This window comes from Cheilinus undulatus, linkage group 7 (genome assembly GCF_018320785.1).
Source record: "Cheilinus undulatus linkage group 7, ASM1832078v1, whole genome shotgun sequence".
Lineage (NCBI taxonomy): Eukaryota > Metazoa > Chordata > Actinopteri > Labriformes > Labridae > Cheilinus > Cheilinus undulatus.
Genome location: NC_054871.1, coordinates 46,523,998 through 46,540,557, shown reverse-complemented (window position 1 = coordinate 46,540,557; position 16,560 = coordinate 46,523,998). Strand labels below are relative to the sequence as shown.

At 39.2% G+C, this 16,560-nt stretch overlaps 1 protein-coding gene across 2 annotated transcripts in view; it reads left to right on the top strand.

Moving 5' to 3' along the window:
• reps2 (RALBP1 associated Eps domain containing 2) overlaps positions 1 to 10,305 on the top strand; it is a 56,188-nt gene extending 45,883 nt beyond the window's left edge. For both annotated transcript variants that reach the window (XM_041790703.1, XM_041790704.1), the window contains exons 16-19: positions 1,038 to 1,124; positions 1,230 to 1,363; positions 3,640 to 3,745; positions 7,884 to 10,305. In XM_041790703.1, coding sequence (XP_041646637.1) covers positions 1,038 to 1,124; positions 1,230 to 1,363; positions 3,640 to 3,745; positions 7,884 to 7,952 — 396 coding nt within the window. In that variant the 3' untranslated portion in view covers positions 7,953 to 10,305. The remainder of the gene's footprint in view (positions 1 to 1,037; positions 1,125 to 1,229; positions 1,364 to 3,639; positions 3,746 to 7,883) is intronic.
• The last annotated feature ends 6,255 nt before the right edge of the window (positions 10,306 to 16,560 follow it).

The following is a 16,560-nucleotide window of genomic DNA, read 5'->3' as shown; positions in this document are numbered from 1 at the left end:
CTGAGCCCAGAGTGATCGTTTCTCCTTGTGAGCGTTGGTTAAGGGGGAAGAAATACAACACTACGCACATCAGCAAGCCTCTGGAGGATCCTGCATCCAGAGGTTCTTGGGACTTGGTACCCGATGTACCAGCAGCTTCAAATACCTGTGTGCTACTCTTCAGTGGATTTTTGACAGCTGCTTTCTTAATACAACGAATTTGCCAAGCAGAGAGTTTGCATAATAAATTGGATCATAGTGTAAAGATGGTCTTCTCTAAAAGGTCTCTGTGATGATGACGTATCTCCTCATCCCTCACATTTCTGCTGTGAAACAGCCGTGACCTGCTGCTGCTTCTGCGACCACACATGCTGCTGATGGAGCTCTTGTGGTTTATTACCGCTGTACCAACCACTGCATTACTCTAAATGTTTCCATGCTGCGGTTGTGTTTCCCTTCCACTCCTACAGTGAATCTCAGCCTCTTTTTATTTGCGTCTGCTTTCATGGCAGTCGCATTTCTCAGCAAGAAAACAATTTTTAGGTTCATGGGTACAATTTCCAGCATGAGCCTGTTTAACCCATCAGGAAAACTCAGGCATTTCTACTGCCACCGCAGTGGAGACTGTTGTAATGAGTGGATCATATTCACTAAATGCAACATTAACAGATGGGAAACGCATAAAAAGGGCAGACTTTTATAAGAAATTCCTTTCAGCTCTGAGCTAAAATTAAGAAATTAACCTCTATGATTAGGTCCTGTCGTCACTCTGTTGCACTTTTAACCTCTCTGCTGAATGAACACAGGCACTGATACTTAATACATCCAGTTTAAGAGAGAGTTATGGCTGCAATGCAGCAAGGAGATTAAATAAAAGCAAATAAATCAATCATGGAGGCTACTGTGAGGACGAGAAGCAGTGCCAGGAGAGCACTAGATTGTCTGGTGTGCAGGAAAGGAGCTGATTTATCCACGATCAGGACACATCTTATCCTTCATCTTTAGTTTCTCTCTTGTATCTTTTGGAACTTAATTACTTTTATTTTTCTGTGTTTCAGGAGGAGAGTGGTATGAAACGTGACGATCAGGGTCCTCGCTCCTTGTTTGGTCAAAGTACTGAAGATCTGACAAATGCTCCAAAACAGGTCGGCTAACATTAGTGTGTGGCAGGCGTAATATTTTGTTTCATTATAGTTGATAGCTCTGTTTGCTTTATGAGGCTTGTTTTCATTTCTGCCTGTTTCCTTTAGGATGCCATCGGAGTATCTCTCAGTCAGGCCCCACAGAAGCCAGTCCGAAGAAAATACCACCCAGAGAGTCAGAATCTGGAGACCGGACCTCCATCTGCCATACCGTTTCCTCCTACAGCTAAACCCTCTCAGAAGTGAGTTATTTTTTCTTTAATCACAAAAAAAGATGGCTGAATGTAATTTTATGAGTGGAATAGAGTCAATGTAAGGGTATGTAACTGTCTCTCTGTGGAGCTTCACTGTACTCCATGAAACTTTTTCAGACTTCTTTGTCTTGTTTTGGTTTCACAGCCCACTATAATCAATTTTGGTCATATAACTGAAATAGGTCTACATCAGGACAAAACAGCCAATCAATCAATAAACTTTTATTAATAAAATGGGAGTCTTTTGTTCATTACCCTCTCCAAAGTGGAGGTTGGTGTTCTCAAAGATAAGCCTCTGGGTCAAAGCCTAATACAGACACTGTGGAGCATGCTAAGAACATGTAGGCTAATTAGGTTTGAATGAAGTGAATACATGCAAGAGTAACATAATCTGATGCTTTTTAAACACCAGCAGTGTTTGTGGGGGTTCCTAACTTACTGAGTGAGGAGGCTGAATCTTTCAGATTGCATGTCTCCAGAACCAAAACAAAGATCCAGGCATTTAGGGATGCCTTGGATGCTGCCATCGATTCAGTGTCTGTGAATGATTAGAGCGTATAATTTGTAGAGAAGGTAGCGCAATTCACCGATCCACTGACTGCGAGGCTGAGCTCAACTGCAGACTTAGACTCACATACCGGGCAATGGGTTTAGCTGAGCAAGACAGTGTGGTGTTCCCAGTAAGTCAGAGTCTTTCGGCCTTTGGTCCTTCCAGTCTTGTGAGGTCTGGACTTTGACTGCTGGCCAAAGGAACCGACTTGACTCCTTTGTAACAACTTCTTTTTGGTGTATCTTTGGTTTTCATGCCCAAGACCATGTGTCTTATGCTGTTTGCTCAAGAGAGCAAAGATGGGAAGGGTCAGTTACCAGATATGGGCCCCTGATACACGTTCTGTGCATGATCCAGCTCACTGCATACCCAATGCCTGGGACCAGGTGGGCTGGTTCAGACGCCACCAGGGGGGACCATGTGCATCAAGTTGAGGGCAGCTGGGAGGATACCTGGAGAGATGCTTGGCGCAGGCCTGGATGATGACCATCAAGAGGCCAGAGCAGTCAAGGATCAAGGTCGACGTGGCAAAGTGTGGAACACATGCTCGCATACCTGACCTGACTTGACCAGACCGTTGTGGTGGAGAGGGAGCTGAGCTGGTAGGCAAAGCTCTCAATTTACCAGTCAATCTTCATTCCAGCCCTCACCTATGGCCACGAGCTGAGTAATGGCTGAAAGAATGAGGCTCAAAATGAGATTCTGAGTAGGGTGCCTGGCTCAGCCTTCGGACACCTGGAGGGAGCCCAAAGTAGAGCCACTCTTCCTTTGTCTTGAAAGGAGACAGGTGACCCTGCCCTTCTGGATGTGCCCAACTAGGAGGCCCAGGGGTAGACCCAGGACTCGATGGAGGGATTATATCTCATCTGGCCTAGGAACGCCTTGGAATCCCCCAGAAAATGTCGCTGGGAAAGTAGTGTCCCGGCTGACTTAAATACTGGAATTATATCCCTACTAGTGGACACTTTCCATAGCAGTTTCTACCACAAATTTATGAATGTGGTGTGAATGTGATCTGTGGAATATAAGCACTCTTAGTCAGAAGACTGGAAAACTTACAAGCTGAAGTTCATTTACTGTTGGCTCAGCTGATTGAACAGTAGTAAATAAGAGTGCCCTCTCTCTACTCTGAGTTCAAGTATTTCTTAAGCCCAGCTATTCAGAGTTACCTTGGAAAAACTGAAGGCACACCATGTGCATTCTAGTGCCTCTAGAATGAAACTTGAAACAGACATCTCTCACTGCTGAAAAAGACTGTCAGATTGGGGGCTGAGGAATGTCTTAAAATCACATTCTTTAAGTAGGTAATAGCACTGAATACTTATCCAGAGAGAAGAAGTCAACAGACATCGAGGCTCACCTTCATGTCTGTTAACACACAATAATGAGTAAAGCACATGTGCGGCTGTCTGTTCATGGAGCTGACAGCCCATTCACACCGTCTGTCAGTGCTGGAGAGGGAGTCAATAACAGCAGTGAGAGCCAGCAATGTCTGCATGATTGATGAAAACTCTGCCGGTCTGATCACTGAAAGCACGACATGTGCTCCGATTACCAAACTCCTGTTTTTAGACAGGAACAACATACCAACTGATTGTAAACTAGTCTGAATGTTTTTTTTTTTTTCTCTCTTTTTGTCCACTGGATGTCGTTGCCCATGTTTATCCCAACAGAATGTGATTAAAGTTGATTAAAGGTAATATTTCTCACTCAGGCTGCTGTCCAAACAGAAGAGGGAGATTCAGATGGCGATCCGCAAGAACAAGGAGACCAACGCCGTGCTGACACGCCTCAATAGTGAACTACAACAGCAACTAAAGGTCAGATCATCTCCTGGATTTTACAACACAACACACTTGCATACTTACAAAGCAGTTCAGCTATAATTTAGTAATCCATCCCTCCATCCATCCATTCAGCCATCTTCTTCCAACTACCATGCCTGTGAAAGTACTCATCCCCTATGACTTTACCCTTTTATTGACTTTACAAATCAATCATGGTCTTTTTTGATCAAAAAACTGATTAATTTCAAAGTGAAAACAGATCTTTAGAATGCAAAGTCAATCAAATAAAAATATGTAAGTTAAAATAGGTGATTGCATTTATATATATTCACGCCCTTCAAGTCAGTATTTAGTAGATGCATCTCTAGCTGCAATCACAGCCCTGAGTCTGTGTGGATAGGTCTCAGTCAGGTTTGCACATCTGGACACCGCAATATTACTCCAAACTGCTCAAGCTCTGTCAAGTTGCACAGGGATAAGGTACTTTAACTCTAAATCCAACATTATACACTGGCTTCCTATATGCCAGCAAACAGTACCATGAACTGGCATAAGAAATCACAGTGAGCAGTGTTTGGGCAGAGTACTGAAGAGCAACACAGACACACCAGCGCACTAGTTTCTGGTGCTTACCATGGCATAGACCTCTACAGCATGCATCCAAAGTAGACTAACTAAAAAAGCATTAACCAGGCTTAAGACTGAGCCAGGACACCCTTCAGAGAAAATGCATTTTAGCCCACACTACCCAGAACAATGCGGCTGCTGCTGCATCAATTGGTCAGTCAGTCATGCCCCATTTCATTTTCACTTATAAACAAGACCCCCAGAAATATTCCCAGGATCTACAGTATCATCATTATCCTGCTGAACAAGGTTATTTTGTGATTGGCTGTGGATTATAGTCAGTGAAACAAAAAAACTCCAAAGCTGCTAGAAAATAAACTTGAATGGTGTACATTTGACAAAGAATGCAGCTCAAAAACAGTGAGTTTGAAACTTAAACGAAAATAAAACCCAAGGCACCCAATGAGATTTAATTCTAAAATTTTTTAGATGCACAATTTAAACTGTTTGTACGTGTTTGCTGGCAGTTTTTGACTGATTCATTCCCTTCTAGACATCTTTCTAACAAAATAAATGTTTTTGTAAAAGCTTTGACACTTTCTGATGGAGGTTTTATTGTTTAAAAACAAATCAAATGGAAAAAATACCTCTGTGTTTTTATTTTACTACCATCTGAAAAGTTACAGTTTGAATTTTTGCCATTTCTCATCTGAGTGCAACAACAAATGTTGCTGCTGGTCCAACTTGGTGAAAAGCTCCCGTCTCATCTGCCTGGCCCCCCATCAACCCCCCTCCCGTCACTCATAGCTGAACTAATGGTTCAGACTGAGCTGTTTGCGTTGGAGATCTGCCCGTGGCACACGCTTTCACATTTGGAACAGATGCTGCATGCCGGTCATTCTCCACGCAACCGATTCAGGAGTGAAACCTTCAGACTCACATGCAGAGCTTCTGTATCTCTGAAATAACAGGAATTTAAGGGTAAAAATCAAGTAATGCACTTCCAATGTGAGGGTTTTCTCAAAAATCCAAATAAAGGGTTTGATTATAGGTTTTAAACCTCCACAATAGAATTTTTCTTCCCACTTAAATCTGCTTATTCTGCTAATTCCTCGAAGCATGTGTGGAATTCTGCAGAGAAAGGCATACATGTCTTTTTATAGACTCCAGCCTTGTCAAAATACCAAACCACCACTGGCATCCACAACTGTCCTCTTTAAAATAGAGCTTCAGCTGGTCAGGCGTCCAACTACAACAGGGTGTGGGAGAGGAGAGAGAGAGAGAGGCTGCATGGTAAAGAACAGCTATTCTTGGTCTTCATCCTCAAAGCTGAAGAAAAACTTCTAATGAAGACTTTTATAACAGTTGAAGCCAATCTTTTACTCTCCAAACTCTCAGTTTTTGTCCTCACATTTAATTTTAATTAAATATTCCATGAAGCAAATCTGTAAAGGTCTAAATCTTATATTTCCTTTTATAAAATGATCTTGATATTTTTCAAGTCCGGCCTGTGGCACCATTTCCCGCATGTCTCCCCGCTCTCTTCCCTGTTTCCGAGTCTATCTAATAAAGGCACGAAAAGGCCCAAAAATAAATCTTGAAAAAAAAAAAAAAAAAAAAAAAATTAATCGTGATGATTTTGATTTGTACTGCAAATTGGATATGAATTGTTGCATTGAAGGGAGTGATCATTTTTTATGTCATTCTCATATATAATAAGATAAACTTACAAAAATCAAGCATGATATGTAATGCATAATATCTCTGCTGCAAAAAAAAGTTTTAAGTGGTATTTTGACACAAATTACGGGTAAAAAAAAAAAAATATTGCAACTTCTGTGATTTGAAATTGCGGCAGGCTATATTGTGATTTAATCTAATTTTCGATTAATTGCCCAGCCCTACTTGGTGGTCTTTCTCACTAGTCTCCTTCATGCATGGTCTCTCAGTTCATGAGGCGTTCTATATTCCTTCCATTTTTTAAGGGTTGATTGAACTCTTGGAGTGTTCTTTAGTCTTAATGGTTTAATGGTAGCCAGGAATACTGATTAACCAGTAACTGGACCTTCCAGACACAGGTGTCTTTGTGCTACAATCACTTGAGACAGATTCACAGCTCTCAGGTGATCCCCATTTCACTAATTGTGAGACTTTGAGCGCCTATTGCCTGGACCAATTTTGAATTAGATCAGTCACTTTAAAGGGGGTGAATATTTATGCAGTCACTTATTCAGTGTTACATATTTTTATTTACTGGACATTACATTGTAGAAATCTGTTTTCGCTTTTACATCAAAGAGCGTTTTTTGTCATGAAAGGGAAATTATACCGACCATGATTGATGTATAAAATCAATAAAATGGTAAAACATCCACAAGAGGGTGAATACTTTTTTTACTTTTGCTCTTTAGGAACTTTCGCGTATAATCTGTAAAACACAGAAACAGATTGGTTAGGGAGCAGTAAAGGTATTCCAGTATTTTCTTCAGTATATTTTAAAGTAATACAAGTAATGTCTAAATACCTAATGAAATTAGTTAAAAAAAAAAAAACATTGTCTTGAGTAAAAGTAAAGGCTAAAATGTACGGGCTTTCTATTGACCAAAACAGGACTAGAATGTTTTTGAGTTCTCATTAAAAAAAAAAAATGCGACTAACGCCTTCACTAGTGAAAATGACTAAAATTTGACTGAAGACATTTTAATCTGAGGACTTGAGACTAAATTTAAAACAGCTGCCAAAATCAACACAGTCATAAAAGGGTAGCAGACATGAAGACATGTACATCTCTTTAATATGCTCGCAATCTGACAATGACCTTGGCAGAGGCATGCAGTATTACACACAGGCTGTGTGTAACTTTTTGAATCCATGTCTCTTTGTTAATGGTGTTTTGGGAAGTTGGAGGCAGTTTTTTTAGCCATAAGTCAGCAGCTGCATATCTAGGGTTTCCACAATGTTTGTTGCTTTTTATAAACTACACATCAGCCCTGCAAAGCACAGTTGTACCACCACGTTTTTATCATACATGAGTGTCATTCGTCACATGAACCTTTTTGTTATTGAGTTGAGAGGCAAAAAGAAAAACAGTGAAGTCACACACACAGGCTCTAAATTGCACCGTTATTTGGTTCAAAGTTGAAGCACAAAGGCAGAGGGATGGTTCCCCTTCATTACGACACTGCAGCAGAATCTCAATGTTTAGTTTGATTGCTGCACTCCCTGCCCTGCAGAGTGCTCTCCTTTGTTGTCGAGGAGACTAGAGACTTGGAGACTAGACGGCAAATGTACATATTCTGCATTCTCACAATAATCCACTCCATGTGAGTTGTGTGATTGGATTGACCTTGTGACCTTTCCTCCAATGCTACCCTCGGGGAAACTTTGAGCTCCATTTTTAGTCAAACTCAAAGAAAAGGTCAAAGTTGGCGTGCTCTAAATTCTCTTCCTTCAGTTCTGTATCAGAGATGCTGTGGGCCACTTTGGAGGATTTATCTTGTCATAGATCACCATTACTAATGGAGAGTAAAGTAAACATGCCTGAGGTGTGTCTCATGTTCGAGGTGATTAAAGGTCATGTTTTGTTTTGTTTTTTTGACTGCAGGTGGTTCATAAGGAGAGGGTCACCTTAGAGTCCCAGCTGGAGCTGCTGCGGCCTCTGGCCTCCACGTGACTGATCCTGAAGTCTGGTCAGAGTCAGCTTACCTGGGAATACATCAATGTCTTTGTACAACATGAATGTTTGAGATGAGTTACAGACTGCTGTTGTCTTTTGAAATGAAAACATGGAACAGAAATGTAGTAGAGTGCACACAGATGCATCTCCAGATGTTCCTCTTTGTTAATTTTGATGATATTTTTCAGTATCAAACCATGACTTATTTTTTAACTACTGTATCAAATGCACATGTAAAATATTCTGTTATTCATTTATTTCTCTGTCATTCACTGTTAGTTTGTCTCATGAATCTCATTTTACATACAGAACATTTAAAGTCCAGTTCAGACCAAAGATTGGCTAGGCAACAAGATCATGTGAACTGATCTGTTGCAGCTCAGATCAGGCCAGCTGATGGTGCACATCATTTGTTTCAATAGCCAATCAGCACCTCAGAGCCTAGTCCCTTAAATGGAGTACTTCACAGCTATGCTGCAGGTTTATGTTTATCAGAGGTAATGACTCACCTGTCACCAAGAAGTGCAGTGTTATCACTAGCGGTTCCTCTGCTTTTTGGAGGCAACATCAACCCACTGACAGCAAAGTCTAGATCTTGTTGTTTTTTATGCACTTCAATTTAGCAAATACCTTAATATCTGAGATATAAGCTGCTTGGTATATTAACCACATTCTGTTTTTTTAGTCTCCTGGAGGGCTAGAAGCTTTAAACTGCAATTTCTACTTCATTCATGCATTTCTGTGCAGCTTCATTGCTCTTTTAGCACCGTCTGTTCCACTGTATAGAGTTTGCACATGCTTTCATGATATGATAGTTGACCTCTCAGCAGTGATTATTGTTAGAAAGACTCAGAGTCCAGGAGTCCCTCTGCCTTCCATTTGGCACTTAACTGGGGAGTATACTCATTCTCCAGAAAGTTTTATATACCAAATTGCATATTCTTTGTTTTCTTTTAATGCAAGATCCTGTCCGAACAAAGAGGAAAAGCGGTCAAAAAGTGGCGCCAGCCTTTGCCAGAACTGGAGCCCATTTCTTTATTAAATAAAGACCAAAGAGCCACACTGAAAGCTTTCCATAGGAGAAAAGATGTTTTCCCTCTTCTCCAACCAGCCTCAGCATGGGTTTGATCATTTCAGGTTGGTTGAGTTGTACTATAAGCTGGTCTATAAAGTGGCTGCTACCGCTGTAGCAGTTAGCTCAAATATAGCTGTAGAAAAGCCACTGTTTTATCAGAATTTCTCTACATTTATAAAAATAAGAACAAAGAGTCACACTGAAAGCTTCTCTTGGCAGAGCCGGGAATGCGTACCACCTCCTTTTGCTTTGTCACTGTGATTGGCCCGTAATGAATCTTTCAGAGAATTTTTTTTAAAGACCCGCCCTTCCCAAACACTTTCAATCGGAGCTTTCCCAGATGAATGTGATTGAAACAGTTGTCTGGTGTGTTGGGTTAATATGAACCACAGTGGACTTTTTACATTAAAATGGGTGCACCTTATATCCAGATTTTATGGTAATTTTCGCTGTTTTCTTCCATATTGTATGCTAAAGATTACACGCAGCCACAGTCAGGCATGAAAAGTAGAAACCAGAGAACATAGAGTTATTACTCTGAAAAGTTGCATTAACTCCACCAGTTGCAGTGGTGTGAAGGTCTAGAAAGTCACAAAGTGGCCTGTTCTAAGCAGTTGCACATCTTGTTAATCTTTGGTCTAAACTGGGCTAAAAAGTCTGTGCTCATATTTCCATTACTCCTTGTGTGTTTGTATTCTGACTCTGGTGAAAACTAAAGAACTCAGTTTTGGTCTGCTCTGTACACAGAGCATTTCATGAGCATCCCCGTGTGGTCTATAGTGATTGACGGTGCTACAGTCTCTGAATCTGTTTACTTTTTGCACTTCAAGTCTTAAAAAAATGCACGTTTACGAGGCTGAACGGAATATTTTTAAAATAGTCGGGTTTAATTCAGTTCCAGATTTGCAGGCTTCACATAAAATTTGATTGTGATTAAAAGAATGATCTGATGAATGTTGACACTGGATTTCTATAAAATAACTTGAATGTTTTCTCTTTCTTTAAATGAAATACTGTCTGTACATTTTTATGTCTGTATGTTTCTGCTCTGCATCAATGCTGTTAAAATTTTGCAAATGTCCAAGTTGGAAAAGGGTTTACAGAAATGAAATTGAGCACAAAATTCACCCACTTTTTTTTTGCAAGATTTAATTCAAACAGCTCATGTTTTGATAGTATCCCTGCAGAGAAAAGGTGTTTAATGAAGGCATGCTTTATACTGCATGTTGCAAGTATTGGACTGTAAAATGAACGTAAAAAATGCACAACTGATCTTTGGGCTGAAGACAAGAATCAAACTAATCAATAAAGTTGTTTATTTTTAATGTTTCCTATTATTTTAATCCTCCCATATGTAGCCGGTCAGGTCTTACTTTGTTCTGCTACCAGGTTTTGACCTCTGTGTTGTGTTGTGGTGAGGAACGAGGAGGCAGGGCAGAAGCTTTCACGACTGCTGGAGCCATTATTCCACGCAAAACACAATGGTTTAAGTCCAATCTATTCAATTGGAGGCTCTGGGGCCGAAACAGGCTCCTGAGGTCATTTCTAGTGGCCTTTAAAGGGGACTACTTAGAGGATTATTTTTTTAATAAAATAATGTATGTTTAATTTATTTGTATGATAATCTGTCACGTGGACCCCAGGAAGACCAGCTATGCACTCAAATGGTCCAGCAAAGCACATCAGTGTGCCTTGAGAATTTGTACAAACCGTACATTATTACTAACCTTGCAAAGCAGATGGATTCTCCCGTTTCCTTGTTTCTCACTGGCGAATCCATCTTGCAAAGCTCTCACCTGAACCGTTTGGGCCCGGTTAGAAAGTGACAGGACCAATCAGTGATGAGGGGCAATACTTTCAGGCACGGCGGAGTCGTGATGTAAGCAAGCAGCAAGAAGAGGCCGGTGCAGTTATGGTGGAAGAGATTAGTGTGGATGCTGCTAAAGCGCCAGTTTTATCAGAACTTGAAGAAATTTCTTTGTTAAAAGAAGAACAAAGAACAGCATTGAGTTGTTTTCTTTTCAAAACGACAAAAGTCGTGTACTGACATGTCTACAGTCCACATTGGTTTGCGTTATGCTGCTCTCTATGGCGTTTACTCCTTCAGTAGCGATTTTTTTTTTTCCCAAAGGCTCTGCTCTTTGCCAAATGTTCTCTGTCAGAGATTTTCCAGATGGATGTGTGAAACGAATCCATCTGGCGTGTCAGGTTGCATTATTACTACAACTTAATGAAAAGTACTCTGACCAGGCCTGCCCACATAAGTGACTGGGTCCCTGAAAAACCCATGAATGGGCCCTTCAGTCTGGATTTATTGATTATATCAATGTATGTGTGTTGGATCGGTAGCATTTGTGCTTGCTGGCTAACAATTACCTCTTGTTTGAGCTAAAACGTGAGGCAAGCTATTGTTGGGTTCGGATAATGAAATTAATTATTTGCACTATTTTAAACTATTTACTGCCAATTTTAGCCAATTCCTTTTAACTTTTTACCTATTTTGCTCCCTTTAGCCATTTTTGACACTTTTAAGAATTTTTTTGTCCTTTTCCCCCACTTTTTCACCATTTCTGGCCCATTTTCGCCTCTTCTCTTCGCCACTTTTGACCCATTTACCCATTCCCCTTGTTTTTTACCCTAATCTTCAATTTTTAACAAAAATTGCCACTCTTTGCCCAATTTGCCACTTAAAAATTACTTTAAACCCATTTTTATCATTATTAAATCACTTCCACACCCATTTTTGCCACTGTTTGCCCACTTTTTGACCAATTTTGCCACAATTTACACCGATTTCTTGTCTCTTTTCACAATTATTCAGTTCTTCTTACATCTGGCCTAGCTATGAAGTCAACATTACTTTCCTAATCATTTAGTTCAGCGTACCCATCCACATTTTTAACATTATCACTAAAAAGGTAATTTTATTTAAAGAGGATTTCATTTTTAGGAAAGCTTAACAATTTACCATAGAAGTGTATCTATTATCTTATTCCTGTCTGACACATGCGCCATTTTCCACTTTCACATCACACCAACACATTTTGGCACCTACTGACATGGCCTTGTGCCTCCACAGGTTCTCTTCTACTTTAGAGCTCTCTTTTAATGTAGTATAACAAAAATCAGATGCAAAGCCTGTGTGCTTACTCTGCCTTAAGTGCATATTGGCGTGCAAGGAATACAACTGGAGAAGGCATTTCAAGACAACTAATGCTAACTTTGACACCAGTTGGCTCTGGTTTTGGCTGCATGTAGATCTTGGTGTGGATGTCATGTTATTAGCAGTGACATAGCACCCTTTTTGCTTGTACAGCACAAGAGAGAGCTACACCTGCATCACTACTAGGGGCATGGATTTTAGCTGAAAAGGAAAAGCCATGTCTAACTGCAAACACTGTTGAGGTGTAAATTCTTGAGAGTGTGTTATTTCATCAGTTCAAGACGCTGTTGTAAATGAGATGATCCAAAACCATTCATTTGATTGACTGAAGCTGTGTTTCAAATGTATGTCATCCACTGTCTTTCAGGCGCTTCATTTGGGAACCTGACTCAGGAACTGGCCCTGCTTTAAGAACAGCGACTCGTTTCTTTGCTTCATCTCTTCTCTCCTATAATTGGGGTTGTTTTCTCCATCTCTGCTGCAGAGAGTTGAGTGGAACCTCAATCTTTTTGCGAAATTAAAAAAAAAAAAAAAAGAAATATTACATTACAAATGATAAAAATTACTTGTAAATTTCTGGATTATCACTTTCATTTACACTTTGCAAGCATTTTCATCACTTACTATTGTTAATTTGCATGCATTTAGATGCTTATTGATTCAAATAACAAAAATTTTCATTACCTTAATTTTTATCACTTTTTGTAACTTCCATCCTAAAGGCCTCTTTTATTAAATGATAAATAAAATTTTTTAGCTGTAAATGATAAATTACAAACAATCAAAATGACAGAATATGCTACTATTTTCATCAAATTCAACAATTTGTATCAAATCAACGTCAAATTAATCAAAGCATAATTATCACTTCATTTGGAATTCAAATGCATTTTTATCACTTCATTAACCGCTTAAAGTCCGTTGTATCATTTTATACACTTTTATGAGACCTCTAGCTAATCAACAGGGTTAATCAATTACCTAAAAACAATAAGAAAATGATAAAAATGCAGTTCAGTAGATTATCAGTTGCCAAAAACGTCTGAAGCAGGGGTGTCACACTCAAGGCCCAGGGGACCAATTACACTAGGCACGCATGATAATATCATATTTTTATTATAGGCCCACTAGAATGAATAATAAAAACGTAAACTTCAGCTTTGATTTATAATATCCTTACGTAATAATTTTGATTAAGAATAAAATAAATAAGATTAAAAAGTCAGGATGTAAAAAGAAAATAAATTTGTGTTTTCATATTTTCAATTTTGTATATCACAATTATGAATCTCATGATTTTGACTTTTCATCTCCTATTTTGACGTTCAAGCTTCACAATTTTAAATTTTAGGTCAGTTTTGACCTTTTTAACTCCTAACTTTGACTTTTAATCCCATATTTTGACACTGTAGACTCAATTCAAAATTTTGCCACATTTTTTTGCTTTTTAAAAACGAATTTTAAGTCATATTTTGATGTCTGAAACATGATTGCAAATTTCTGTTTCAGACATTTGCCTTTAAAAATCAGTTATCACGATGTTAAATCTCATTTTTACCTTTTAAACTGCTGAATTTGATTTTTTTTATCTCAGATTTTGAGCTTAAAACTTTTTATTTTGACTTTTTAAAACTCAAAACCTTTTTTCTTTAGAAATAAGTTGTTTTTCCATAATTCACTGCTGATAAAAAATGAGGTTGGCAGTTCATAGTAAAATGTTGACCCTGTTAGGCCCTCAGCTTAGACCTAAATAATCCGGCCCCTGTTGTGACTGAGTTTGACAGACCTGGTCTAAGGTATCAAATGTGATACCAAAAAATATGTGTATGTGAAGTTTTATGGCATTTCTTTCTGGTAGAAGGTTAGATAAACATTTTCGTTCCAAAAAATTTAAATTTTCTTGTTATTATTTGTGTTATCAGGCTTTAAGGGGTTAATCAATTCACCTGTTTTTTTTATCACCTCCACTTTTATCTTCTTTTTTTAAACTTCCCCGTTAAAAAAATCTGTGCCTTTGGGTTTGAATTTCAAAATAAATGGTAAAGAGGATGAGTTGTTTTCAGAATCTTTGGAATTTTTTTTTTTAACGTGACCTTTTTTAAAACACAAAAGACAGACCTTAACATGAAGATTAAGAAGAAATAGTCTTCATTCTTCATATTTCTTCCATTTTCAGCCACATGCGCTAACATTAAAGCATGAATGCATGAACAGAAATTTTCAAAGTTATCCCAACACTGACAGGAGTGTAAAAAGATCAAACGGTCTGCAGTCGGCACCCTCCGACTCCCACGAAGCAGCTGTGCTTTCTCCGTCACAGACATAACAACACGGGGTCAGGCAGATCACGGCTGATGGCTTTATTCCCAGACCTGCGCCACTGTCGTCCAAAAATATCCGCTGACACACTTGGCTCCTCTTTACACACCTCACGCCCATTTCTCATTCATGTTGACTTCAAATCCAAGTAGCAGCTCTAATCACAGTCAGAAGCTCTGATAATCAGCCAGAAATGTTTTTCAGAATTACTAACATGTTTTTCAGCTTATTTTTAGTCCTGCTAGCAGCCCTGGAGACGGCAGTGTCTCCTCTCCAACACTTGGGTCCAAAAGAGAAATAGATATCTGAACTACAGACGTGAAATTCTCTGTCATGTCATACTGACCCACTGCTGTGTCCCATTTTTTAGATAACTGGCTTTTTATTATTGTTACAGCACAACAGGATGGCTACTTTAACTACTGTGGCTTTACCTCATTAAAGTTGTATCCTCCCAGAAGGTTTTCTTTTCTTTTTGAAGACATTTCAAAAATGTTGGAACAACTGGGCCATGTCTGTAATGTGTGTAGGACACATATGGGCAAACTACGGACCATGTTCCTGCACACACAGAGGTCCACAGGTAGAGCTTATCCCATGTGAATCTGCATCTCTGTAATTTGAGGTTGGTAATTATGTGTTTTTGATTATTCACCTGCTGATGAGGATCTTTCAAAAAGGTGCACTGATGGAAATTAACAATTGCAGCAGGCCAAGCCCTAGTTCATTCTAGGGCTTGGCCTGCTGCAATTTTCAATTCGCAGAAGTTGCAATATTCCTTTAACTTGAAATGTGTCAAAATACCAGTTTAATAAACAAGCTTTTTGCAGCAGCAGAGATTTTATGCACATTATGCAAACATTCAAGTGTCAATTTTTTTCTAATGGTTTACAAAAAATCTTCCTTTTTGTGTTTTATGTATGTTTTTCTTAATCAAAATGAGTGACATAAAAATGATAATGCCCTTAAACAAAGCAAATGACATCACATTTGCAATACGAAAAAAAATAGTCAGCTCATTCTATCTAAAACTGATGAAGCCTAGCGTTACTTCATGAAAGTCATATCCCAGCTGTGATCAGCTAGTAGCCAGCCTTCTTTTATAGCTTAAAGCTTGCAGCACCCTCATACTCACATTCATGCTTCTATGGATTAAATGCTTTGGAAATAATTTCATTGTTTTCAATACACATGACCTTATTGATGGAATTATTCATTGCTTGAATTTGTTGAAAAATGGGGTGCAGGTGGCCGAGTGGCTAAGGCGCGCCCCACGTACACGGACGGCCCGGGCTCGAATCCGGCCTGAGGCCCCCCACCGCATGTCTCTCCCCTGTTCTCGTCCCTGTTTCCGACTCTATCCACTATCCTCCTCTATCAAATAAAGGCACAAAAATGCCCAAAATAAACCTTTAAAAAAGAAAAAAAAAGAATTTGTTGAAAAATACATAAGATCAACCCAACAATGATCGTATATTAAATCGCAATCACAGTATTTGGGAAAAAATTTAATTATTTTTGCAAATCGTTCAGCCCTAGTTCATACTGTACATGTGGGTTTGGGAGGAAATGAAATTGTCCTTATTTGGAGGGTTGAAAATATAGCCACCCTATTTCAGGTCAGTAGTTTTGGATGGTGTGTTGCCATGCAAGGACCTTCAAAATTGTCAAAATGCCAAGAGAAAGAGGAGAGAAAAAGCAGGAAGCTGGCTAATTTTTTCCAGTTTCAAAATCTGACCTGAGCCAGGCCTAAAAGACAAGCCAGAAGATTTCTGCTTTAAAGGGATACTTCAACATTTTGGCAAATTCGCCCATTGCCATAATCCCTATAGTCTTAGTAATAGGTTCGTTACTTACAGTTGTCGGTGCAAGCTATTTTTAGATCGGCGTTGTCGAGTTCGGACCTGCTGTGCCAACTCAATGTAAGCAGACAGTATTCTGGCTTTCCCTCATCAAACTCATCAAATACGCAATCCAACAACTCCAAAACGCTCTCGTGGACCAGTTGTGACCTGCACATTCACCACGCTATGAAATAATCATGGAAC